This window comes from Limanda limanda, chromosome 5 (genome assembly GCF_963576545.1).
Source record: "Limanda limanda chromosome 5, fLimLim1.1, whole genome shotgun sequence".
In the NCBI taxonomy this organism is placed as follows: Eukaryota; Metazoa; Chordata; class Actinopteri; order Pleuronectiformes; family Pleuronectidae; genus Limanda; species Limanda limanda.
In genome coordinates, this window is record NC_083640.1 from 11657877 (window position 1) to 11670188 (window position 12312).

General features: G+C 45.5%; 1 protein-coding gene across 1 annotated transcript; it reads right to left on the reverse strand.

The window, feature by feature from the left end:
- Positions 1 to 3497: 3497 nt before the first annotated feature.
- On the reverse strand, positions 3498 to 11881 carry nr2f1a (nuclear receptor subfamily 2, group F, member 1a). Its single transcript, XM_061071293.1, has 3 exons — positions 10603 to 11881; positions 8658 to 9185; positions 3498 to 4733 (listed from the first exon to the last, which is right to left on the reverse strand). The coding sequence occupies exons 1-3, from the start codon at positions 11027 to 11029 to the stop codon at positions 4459 to 4461; spliced, it is 1230 nt and encodes a 409-aa protein (XP_060927276.1). The 5' UTR covers positions 11030 to 11881; the 3' UTR covers positions 3498 to 4458.
- Positions 11882 to 12312: the final 431 nt, after the last annotated feature.

A 12312-nucleotide genomic window follows, 5' to 3' on the forward strand; every position in this document is an offset into this window, starting at 1 on the left:
GCGCACAGGGAGGCGCCCCTGGGATGCACCCCCCACCCCCCCATGTTACATTCACATCCAGGGATAGTTCATATACCCTGCAGGGCTGGATCTGATCCGTGGAGGTTGTCTTTAAGGTCCGCGGACAGATCTCAGAGCAGCGCGTTGTAATCATAAGATGTGTCTCTCTCTTCATTGACTGCGTGCAGCCAATACAACATGGAACTCGGGCTGTTTGCTCAGATACAACGCGCACATCTCCCGGGAATCCATTTAGTTTATGGACATGTGTCCCCCCCCCCCTTGTATGTGTGCCGGTCCCAGCCATTTTGCAGGCTCGTGTGGATGAGGTGTGGGGGGGCAGGCGAGCGGCGCGCAGCACTTGTTGTCTGCTGCTGTCATCATTTTTTTACGCACAAGACACCATGAGAAATAAGCCGTGTCATACTTCACAGGGCCCCCCCATTCATACGCGGAGCAGCTATTTGGAAATTGTTATTGTCTCCAACAACAGTATTTGTCAAATGTGACCGGGGAAACCAGGCTACTCTAAGTGAAATGAAGTGACGTGTAACGCCAATAGGACATTTCCACCGCTGCATAAAAAGCCATTGGCTTGCATTGAGGGTTTTTTTGGAGAAATAGGTTCGCTGACAAGTTGGGATAATAAATGTTTCGCTTTCAGACAGATATCTCAAACGTGAAATCGCACCCAGCTGCTTGTGTAAAGCAAACAAATAGCCCCCTCGTGTTAGGAGTCCTCCACTTGTGGTTTGATGAATGAAACCAGACAAAGGTAAATGGTTATTTAACTCATTTCGTACTAACACTCTGGTAACCGGAGTTTCCGAAATTACAGACACAAATGGGGCCTACAGTGTGCCACATATCCATCTCCTTTACCCACCGCAGCCACAGTCCAACCTGACGGTGCATTAACTCTGCACTTTGCTCCTCATCCATTTCCCTTTATTTAATTCGCTATGAGCACTACTCATGTTGTCATCACATCCGAGGATGATAAACGTCTGGGGGAAAAAAAATAAAAAATAAAAATAAAGTTGATATTTGAAGCGTATTGTGTCAATATTTGAATAATTTAAGCTTCTGTCAGAGTGGAGACAGTGGAATTTGGTCCACAGCCTAAATAGAAAATATCACTTTTCCTACAGTCCTCTTGTGCTTTAGCTTGTATCGCCTGGCCAGAAATCGTTAATTAGGAACACATGCCACAATTTCACGTGTTTTTTGAACTATTGCTTTATATAGCCCGTAGTGTAACAATTGTGTAACAGAATGCTCTCAGCGAGAGGATAAAAGATAGTTGCTCAGGAGGGATTTAGAATACATTATGTGGAGACAACCGGCTGAAAGCTGCGTTTAATAACCCAGCAAACAATTTAGTCCAGATCTGCACAGAACCACCCGGACCTGGGCTGTTTGGGATGCTGGCCACGGTGACGCCATATTCATCCTTTTTGAAAAAAAAATAAGCAGACATTTATTCTCACTTGCTGCCCAGGAAGATATAAGAAACCGACGAACACGCTAAATAATTAGTGAGCTTCCGTAATTGTCTGTTGTAAGATTTGATGGGTTTGTGTCTGTTTATTTATTTAAATTTTAAATGTAATTCAGCATGTCGTGGCTCCAGCGTGACGCAATGAAAGGGCCCGTGTTTATTCTGCAACTTGCTCCTGACCGCCGGCTGCAGGGGGGGTGGGGGGTGGGGGGGGATTATTTTCCATCATAACGATATAACCTGAAGAAATACCACATTTGTGTTCGTGTAGTAAGCAACATCAAGGCTGCGTGACAACTGACCCGCTGCTGCACACTGCGCAGACTGGAGGGCTAACAGGTCCAATATGTCACATTAATCACGAAGAGTAAGAAACTGTGTTCTTGTGAGGGAGAGAGAGAGAGAGAGAGAGAGCATCTGAGGACAGCCTGACGCACAGACCCATAGCATCACTCCAACCAGCGCCCACTGTAATGAATACCTTAATACTGTAGCCTCAGTCTGAACGAGACAAGGCAACGCAAACAAATAACCCACGGGCACAGATTCCCCTCCCCCTCCATCCTACGAGGCAGATAACAAATATGGCGTTTTGAAATTCAGCCTTTGCTATACATGCAGTTCTGCTCCTGTCCTCCTGGCCCTCGCACAGAGGAAGACGTGGGCAATATGGCGCAGGAGCAACACGTCCGGTGACGAAGAGGGGACGACTAACAGGCAAATGTAATAATTGTCACACCGAAACCCCATTTTCTCCTTCTTCATAACGCCCTCCAGTTTATCACATTTAGCACTGGAAGGTGTAAGTGTGTGTGTGTGTGTGTGTGTGTGTGTGTGTGTGTGTGTGTGTGTGTGTGTGTGTGTGTGTGTGTGTGTGTGTGTTTATAACGCAGTAACGACAGGGATGGATGGATGGATCCAGGTCCATAACTGGGCTTCGTCATTTGCGAGTATGGAGGAGACACATAAAGAGGGGACGAACACGCACGCACGCAGACATACACACTCACACACACACACACACACACACACACACACACACACACACACACACACACACACACGCAAACACTGAGACGGACCAATGCAAGGACACAAACTCCATGTAACCCATCTAACACATTGAGGACTTATCGATGTACTCATTACACTCTGAATGTATCAGGCAAAACCAAGGCCACATCTCTGTCTCTGTCTTTGCACCACACGCACGCGCACGCACACGCACACACAACACAAACACGTTTCCCCTCTAAATTGTGTCTGCACTGCCTCCCTCCATAGTCTCTCTACCTCTCTCTCTCTCCTTCCTCCTCTCCAGTCCCACACAATGCATCACACTCGGTGTTCCTATCGACTGGCTTACATGCTGTAAAATACATTTTCCAGATTGATCACGCATATCACAGCAGCTTTGCAGCGGGGCCTAACCCTTTTGCCAAACGACGCCCACATCAATACCGAGCCATGCACTATCAAGGCGGTGCGTTTTTTTGTTGTTGAAAGAACAGGGGTGGAGAGAGGGAAAGAGAGAGAGAGAGAGAGAGAGAGAGAGAGAGAGGGGGAATATTGTTTGGTTTGTGGAGAATCACCTTGATTAAGCCACAGGAGGTAGGACAGAGGTGGCTCTGTGTGGTGCGCAGGCTTCCCTCGGCTGTCTGGGAAAAATATTAAACATTAATGCGCTCGCAGGTTGGCACCGGGCTCATTGCTGTGTGCGGTTCCTCGAAGCCTCTCCTCCTTTGTGCTCGCATTGCAAGTTATGTCAGTGAGTTTGTGGAAATATAAGGCATGCACGCGTTGTGTAATTACCACTCTTAATCCCGTGTAGCACCTCGTTTTCACTGGTAGGTGTAATGGAGGTAAACAGTGGACTCAGAATTAGGTGCAGGGTACAGACTCGACTGTACATAGGCTGCACGTTAACGCACACAGTAAAACAAGCCCGAGAATCTTGACAATTGCTTCCAGGAAAATGCTTGAGAAGGAGACATCGTTGCCTATTTCTTTTTTTAATAGTACAGTCACCATCACACAACTTCATCAACCGACCCTTCTGCAAAAAGCTGCATCATGGAGTAAGCAAATTGAAGGCAACAACCAATAAAATTCAAGAAACAATGAAAATTTCTTCCAAGACGAAACAAACAAAATGTATTTTGAAATGATATATTAAAAGTGCTTTTGATTTTCATGTCTCTCCTCTTTGACTGATGATCGACTCGACACCCGGGGGAAAGGCGCCCCAGACGGTCCTCTCAGTAAAAATGTCCTGGAGGTCAGTTTGCTGCTGCTGCTGCGGTTGCAGGTCCATCGCATCAATTAAGGAAAAAAAAAGTTCAACCATCAGTGTTGATATTGTCATAGCGATTAGACTGTTTCTTATTTGTCTAAATTTCTTTATTTTTCTGTTTTTAAATTCTCACTTCAATTTTAATTCTTGGAGAACATAGCTTCGACAACATATATCGCACTCATTATAAGAAGCAAAAGGTTATATCAAAAAATTATTAGTATAGAATCACAGAAACCCTGGTTTAGAACCAGAAAAAATACAAAACAGAGAGGTACATAGACACAGGACAATTCTTATAATTGCTTGGAAACATTATTTTCCCGCTAAGTCTTGATTCTTTTTTTCTTACTGCGCATATGATGTTTTTCATTTTATTCGTATTTTTTACAAAAAAAAAAAAAGGAAAATAAAGACTAGTATTTTACAAAATGAAGAGTATTGTTCTTGAAGATGAGGGTGGGTTTACACAGGCGTAAAGTCCAGTTCCGATATTTTTCTGTACATTATGTATTCCATCACAGTCCCAGAAGACAGAAAAAAGTTATGTCTTCCAAGTTTCTCAGAAAAGGTCCTATATATAGTCTTCTTGGAGGAGGATGGGCGGAGGGGCGCAGAATTTTGGTCCTTTTTTCCCTCTCTTTTTTCCACTTTCATTTTAGGATCATTGGATGGACATGTAAGGCCAGTTGAAGCTGCTCCCGGATAATAGCATATCCCTGATGAGGGTTTCAATAGGAGTTTTACCTACCAAGCGGACGAAGAACAGCTGCTCGATTACCGAAGAGGAGACGGTGCGCAGAGAGGGCAGCCGCAGAAGGAGCTTCCCAAAGCGGCTTGGCTGGTTCGGGTACTGGCTCCTCACGTACTCCTCCAGGGCGCACTGGGATTTCTCCTGGAGGCTCTCGATGTGAGCTGCGTCCGACAGGCCACAAGCGTCTGTGGAACACACACACACACACACACACACACAAAGAAGACTGTGGTTAGATTTGTCAATTCCCTGAAAAACCCCAAGGTACATCATGCTGTGGGAAAGAAGCTGATTCTGACATGTGTGTATTTCCTGTCAAACTTTTACATTTCCAGGAACAAACAAGAAACAATACGTGTAGACGTCAAATGCATTATTAAAATGATATCTATTTTTTAATAAATCAGTTTCTTATGTCACCAAACACCCAGAGAAGCTTGGGTGACATGAAAAAGACAACTCACTTTTTCCATTATAATTATTTGAAAAGTTATTGCATTTAAATACGCAAACCCACGTGGTCATATATGTCTTTTTTAGCCTAACTCTGCCTAGGAGCACACTTTGCCTTCCCCAATTTACATCCTGCAAAAGCACTCTGGTTATCATTCAACATCAGCCTTTACGTGTTATTGACAAAGTGGAATGAACAAACACACTGGCCAAACATGCTACATCACACTGAGCCAGGGGGACCGGTGGGACTGTCATACAGAGCAAACAAGCGGCTTGCTGCTGGACAAGGGCTTTGCACAACACTGGGGAGGATAAATATATATCTGCTGCTGTCCTCGTACAACAGTCAACACGAACATGCAGTTAAATGCAATGGAAACGGTGCTGAGGGGGGGGGAAGAAGTGATGGGGCAGGGTGGCATATAGTGCAGCTCCAGGGCCCGAAGGCCGCTGCTCTTCGTGTCTGGACTCTGGGGATTCAAGTATAAGGAAACATAAACGGCACTGATGAATCTGAAATTACACTGGATGTAATGTGACCTAATTACTCCGCGCGTAAGCTGTTAAGTCATTTCGTTGCTCTTCTCTCCATAGACCAGCCTTGGCCTGTTTTTTCCTCCGTGGAGCCTATAGGACACGGGGCCGCTGGAAGCAATCACATTTATTAGCAGGAGGTGAAGTCAATAGTCGCGCACAAGCGACATAAAACGTCAGAAAATGAGCCTGCATGCATGTGCAAGCGGCGCAGGCGAGGCCGTGCGTTTTGGTGCTCACCGGTGGGTTGTGCAGCCACACTCAGATATAAACAAAAGCATAAAAGGCTTGTTAGTGTATTACAGTGTTTCAGCCTGTTTTTCACACAGCCCAAGCATGCGTGTTCTACTGCTTATAAACTGCTGTAAAGGCAAGCAGCATAACCGCTGGTGTCGGCTGCATGGTCCCACATGGAGTCCCAGGCTGTCCTTAAGAGATTCTGTATTGAGCTGTGCTTTTTATTCCACAAACGACACAGGGAAGACAGCTTTAGCTTTCAAGCACCACATTAAACACCGGGCAGATGCTTTTAAGCCTATTCGCGATTTTTTTCTCAGTGGTATAACTCACTGTGGCCAGACACAATAACCTTATGAACCCGGGGCAACGCGGAGATCTCGGGGTGATTTAGTGTGACCTCCGTCCGGGCCGGTCAGCGCCCCCCCACCCCCCCGTATGCAAATCCCCCTGTGGATTAACGCTGAGTGTCCCTTTTTAAAATCTACAGCGATCGATAAGGGGGAAATTAATTACATTTGGAGATTTCTCTTGTAAATTATCAAACTTGGCACGACTGTTGCAACTCAGCGATACGTGGGGAGTTCAAAGCGACGCGGGGAAGGGGCTGCAGTTGAATGTATGTGTCAAGGGAAAGCTGGTCAAAGACACCCCATCGTTCTCCATAAGGCCTGCCTGCAACCCTGCACCCCACAGCCCTCAATAGGCTGGGACATGCGAACAGATAGCTTCCAGATTTGCAAACCACTATTTCTGCTGGGAGGTTGGCTGCAGCAGACACATGTGGATAAGAAGTTAATGTATGACAATGAACCTGAACTGTGCTGAAATAGAGTTTTTGCCCGGTGACCGTTATTTACGCACAAAACACCCGAAAGGTCGTGTGTTATTAAAGGCAACACAATTCCACCGCGCTCCCTGGCAGAGAGCCACATGACTTGTTATAGCCAACACCAGTATTAGCCCACCAACCTATAACTAAGTGATGTGTTAGAAATATATGGAGTTCAACGTTAATGTGCGTATGGAGTTTCTCTGGGTGTAGTCTGCGGTGAGTTACTGATGCGCCGTGCGTTGGGAAAATATGGTCAAATGTGTCAGTGCACGAAGAGATATTACAGGATGAACGCACTAATAGTGAGTAAAGTGAATTTAACAGGCTGGCGTGTTCCTTGAGGACGGCCGCTGAGGAAAAATACGCACTTATTTCTGTTAAAACATATATTTACGTCTCAGTTTGCGTTCAAAATGTTGGTGTGTCGATTAGACTTCCAAACCCCGAAACCGAAAGTAGTTATTGTGGCTCCTGAAACTAAAAATAGTAAAAATACAAAGTCTTCTAACTGTTGGAAAAACCTATGTGGTATTCGACTTAATGGAACAATGAGCATTGAAAGTGGTTTCGTACAATCAGTGTGTTCCTTGTTTCAAGTTTGGGGAGAACTCTAACTCCACTCTAATTTAGATCCTCATTAAATTGAGCTTATTATCAGCTATAAACTGTTTGACAATTTTATAAAATTATATGAAAGACTTTTTACATAATATAATTTAATATAATTTAATATAATATAATAATATATAAAATAAAATAATATAATATAATATAATATTAAAACAGTAGAGTTAATTTATTAATGTGTCGATTCCTGTGACAATAAGTAGTAAACAATACAAATTGAAATATGCTGGAATACAAGTGTAACAACCTTCAATATAGAATTCAGTTGAGACGCTAGGGATATTGAAAGTGGGAATTATTTGATTAAAAATCCAAATCTGAAAACTACGTTAAAACTTAATATTTTATCGAGAACGTGTCCAATTATAGATAATGTTCGTCCGTATTACAGAATTTTGTAATGGGCCAAATACGAGACTACGAGGTATAAACTTCGAGATAAGTTCACAAGTAGTTTGGGGCCTGTGAGTGAGTGAATTAGGACTTTTCCTCTTCCTCCCCATCATCACAGGACTCCCCTGACATACCAGGCCTAATGGCACCCAGTGTACACAACCATCTCCGAAATAGCATCTAAATTACGCACCGAGAGTAAATGAGGACCTTTAGGACCTTGCCATCAATTATGCTATCAACAATGTGGGTTACTTTTGAAAATTACTGCCGGTGACTTTTGAGAGCGTGCGCGCGAAGAGGAACAATCCTCACTTACAGGGAAAATTAATAGGTCACCTAAGACGAATCTACAAACCATCTATAGGCGACAGCAGCGTTACTCTGCGTCCTGCAGAAGCGATGCGCTGACATATGATTCAACTTCCATCAGTCTTTTTGATCTCAGTCTGCTAAGGATTATTTCCTGCCCCCCTAAGACATGTGTTTGTGCACGCAAAACAAGGATAAAAGCCCGCGACAACACTCATAAACGCATCAGCTGTCATATATCACTGCAGTGATGGACTATTTCATCTTTACGCACAATTATTTGACACCTGTTCCAAAATTTATGGACGCGAGCCTACATTCTGGCTCTGAGCTTCGACGAGTCCGAAAAACTTTATCTGAGTAATTATAAAATATTTACACCTATGAGACTGTCAGTTGCCACCTATTTTAAAAAAGCACTGATGTGAGTGTTACACTTAAAACTTGACGCGCTCGCTCAATCTGGATTTGTTTACACGTCTTATGCTGCGGCTACAACTGACATGGGAATGCATGTAAGTGGATATGTAGCAAGCTGTTGACAAAATAGCGATTCCATCGGCAACACAAACATCTCGTAAAGTCAGATTTGTGACCAGCGTGTCTTTGACAGCCACCTCCCAGTGTCCCGCTCCTCACTCCCACTAACCCTGAGTGTAACTAGGCCTCATTTGATTATAGACATGTTCCTATATGTGACATGTTGGACACCCACCTGATGTGAAAAGCACGATGGCCTTCAGGCAGCTGTACTCTGCCGAGTCTACGTGCAGCGTCTTAAGCTTCTCCACTTGCTCCTGGAAGATCCGGATGTGATCCATGAAAGCCACGACGCGGTCCGCGGACATCGGGGAGGCGTGGAGGCCTGCCGCGGCGAGCAGAGGGGCCACATGCAGGGGCATGGAGCACTGGGCCGCGTTAAGCACAAACAACTCGCTCCACGTCAGCCTGAGAAGGGACACCTGGTCGGTGATCTGCAGGTCGGGAAAGAAAGGGATGTTTCTCGCCCACTCCACGGCGCTGAAGAGCAAGCGAGCAGCCAGCTCGCAGATGTTCTCGATGCCCATGATATTGTTGGGCTGCATGCACTGGCTCCCGTAGCGGGACGTCGGGTAAGGCTCGGCCCGCAGCAATAACGAGATGTATCCGGACAGATAGCAGTGGCCATTCAGAGGGTCCCCGTTCGTCAGCGCGTACTGGCCTGGGTTGGGCTGGGTTGGAGGCATTCGTCCTCGCTGAACCGCTAACAAAAAGAAAGAGAAAAAGAGGAAATGTGCATCCAGGACTGATAAACATTGTTCATGAGTGTTACAAGAGTCCTGCAGGCTACAGCTTGTGTGCTTCTGCTCACTGAAACGGCATGCACACAAATCTAAATTCTGCACGCTTCTCTAAACATATTGACTAGTATATGCTGTCTGCACGACTATATTATTCCAGATTATGTTATCGACAACGTAAATATCTCATCACAACAGATGTGCTGTGTCCCTCAACCTAAACACTGACAGCATTTGTATTAAGGAACACAGGCTACATGGGCTGGGGGCAGAAAAATGAAAACACAATAACTTTTACACGGAAAACACACACACACACATACACACACACACACTTTCTGCTGCCCTAAAGTAAAATTGCCAAATTATTAGTTTCAAAATTTTGAGGCACGAGAGCCTATTGCATTCAGTAGCCTACTTCTTTACTTGAGCTCTATATTTTTCTTGTTTTTTGTTAATTTGAATAATTATCTATCGTGGTCAAACATATTATAAATAGGATTGATAATTACAGCTGAATGCAGCCACATTTGTACATTTTAGCCACATCAAAGGATCAGCTGGGAATAAAGGGATTTCAGCCATTGTTTGGTATTAAAATTAAATATTAATGTAAGTCAGGGTGCGTTATACGTGGGCTTGCAGCGTGATGCCACAAATAGTGGATTTTAAATGAGGGATGTTTGCATAAATTGGAATCAAACACTTAACGTGGGGAGGAAAGTTGTTCCACGGCCTGTAATACACCAGGCAAAACAATTAGCCATGAACAACTTCAGCGGCATTATTCAGTGTCTGGGGCTGTCTAGTCTGCACAGGGAGCTGGAGACAGACGTGGGGTTTGGAGTGTGTGCATTTTACATGTACACACACAGATCACAAACCCCACTGTACGATTATAAATAAGTTAGCTTTCCATACTTCTGAAAGGGACTATTAGCCTTACACACACACACACACACACTCTATCTCTCACACACACATACACACACACTCACACACACACACACTTTCGCACAACACCTCTTCTGCTCTAAAACCTATGCGTAAAAGGGGCCTGTTATGAGGGTAATGCCCGTGTTTGATAATGGCAGCGTTTAGTCTGCAAGAAAAAACAAAATAAAAGGGTCAACCCGACGAGCCGCTTTGTTCGGGGCGACGCTGGCCTTTTACCCTCCTCTCACACACAGCCACACAGAGACTCACCATTCATGCAAACATCCCTCAAAAACATGGATGGAGTCTGCAGTATGCCCAGCCGTGTAGCCTGTGACCTTAATGCAACATGGCAGCCCTGTACGTTCTGCTGCTAGGATGCGTAATCATGACTGGGTTTGAAAAAAAATATGTACTAATATATATTAATATATATATATTCACCTTCCCGACGCATTCCCACTTTTAAACATTTCTTCAGCCGGCAGTATTGGCACTGATTTCGGTGGTGCTGGTCAATGGGACAGTTCCTATTGGCACGACATGAGTAGGTTAAGTTCCTCCGTACACTCCTCTTGAAGAAACTTTTGCATCCCTCGCAGGTGAACTGGCCATAGTGTTTGCCGCTCGATTTGTCTCCGCAAACCACACATTCAATATGCTGCTGTCCAGAATTCTGACTGCCCTTCTCCCCGGCGGTGCCCGGCGTGGACGGGGGTCCCGGCTGACTGGGGGTCTGCGGGGTGTGCGGCGCCGCTGATGCCGCCTGCTGCTGCTCCCTCGCCGGCTGCGTCGCGGGGTTGGGGCCGCTCGGAGGTCCTCCGGCCACGTCTTCCTGCGGATCTCGCCACACGCTAACTACCATTGCCATATCTCGGCCCCGGAAAGTGCTATAAAGCGAAATGATCGCCGGTGTTTGTGAAGCGAGGAGGATTTCGAACAAAAATAGATCTCAGACAGACGGGGCAGTGCAAAGTCAAATCGGAACACGCGATCTCTTACGGGGGGGTAAAGAAGGCGAGCAGAACGCGATCAATACATTCAAAAATACAGGAGAGCGATTGAATAGGCACCGATCAGGATGTGCAAGTATCGGGAGGCCAGTTCCAAGGTATATTGCAGCCAGCCATTCAGGAATCCCTAATCTTGTAGGAAAGCCAGAGTCCAGACGCAGCAAAATGCAGTTTGATACAAAATAGCCACAAAGGGAAAAAGGCAGGAGCGATTCACATGGACGCAGGAGCGAGTAAAAAAACCTTTTGCTGGAAAGACGCGATCCAAAGTGCTGCGGAGATAAATTCCTTTCTCTTTTCTTCCCCTGGCTCCTTTGCGCTCCGGTCTTCGCCGCACGAGAAGGGAGGAAAAAAAACTGGAGAGCCGGATTTTTCTACATGTATATTCTTTAAATAAACCTCATCATCTCGCCCAGCAGCGAGAGGAGACCGCGTCGCCGAATGAAGTGCCCATGTAGAGTTTCGCCTCTCTCCGGCAGGAGGGAACGCAGATGCGAGGAGGAGAAAAAAAGGTTTTGGAAAAAATCAAGAAGCGGCAGAAGAGGAAAAACAGCAACAACTAATAGAATATGCAAGAAGAAGGAGAGACCCAAAAAATGAATGCGCTTAAACGGGAGGACCAGCAGAGCAATGTTTCCGAAACGGGGGATCTGCGCGAATGTCTGTATATAGTGAACTTTGACACTACTATTGAAACTGACACGTTTCTATGGAGATCGCTGCGCCTTATATGGTGCTCATGTCAAGGAGCCAAGAGAGGGGCTGCTGGAGACTGATAATCAAAGGCGACTGACTGGCCAGAGCCCTGCATAGAGGAGGAGGAGAGGAGGAGAGGAGGAGAGGGGGGGACAGGGAGAGAGAGAAAATGGGAGGCTAAGGTTATAGCCAAGCCCTCTCTGCCTCGCGATTGGTTAGTCCCCCTCTGTTCATTCACTGCAAAAAATGTCCATCCACCGAAGTCATTGGGTCTCGCGTTGAAATCTTAAGAGAATATTATTTCTTTCTGAAAAAGTCCGAGAAATGTGCAACCCTGCGAATCCCACCGGTTCCCAGCCAGGGCTCGAATCTGTAGATTTTCCAAAGGAGTCGATTTCTTGAAATAAACGGCGGAGCGCGAAGGGAGATTCCTTTTTTTTTTTGT

What these genes read in the sequence shown, in the direction of transcription:
- nr2f1a (XM_061071293.1), bottom strand. Translation starts at nt 11,029, where the DNA reads ATGGCAATGGTAGTTAGCGTGTGGCGAGATCCGCAGGAAGACGTGGCC. An exon ending in AGTGGGAATGCGTCGGGAAG is followed by an intron (nt 9,186 to 10,602) that starts GTGAATATATAT and finishes TCTTTTTGTTAG; the next exon opens with CGGTTCAGCGAGGACGAATG. An exon ending in CATCGTGCTTTTCACATCAG is followed by an intron (nt 4,734 to 8,657) that starts GTGGGTGTCCAA and finishes TGTGTTCCACAG; the next exon opens with ACGCTTGTGGCCTGTCGGAC.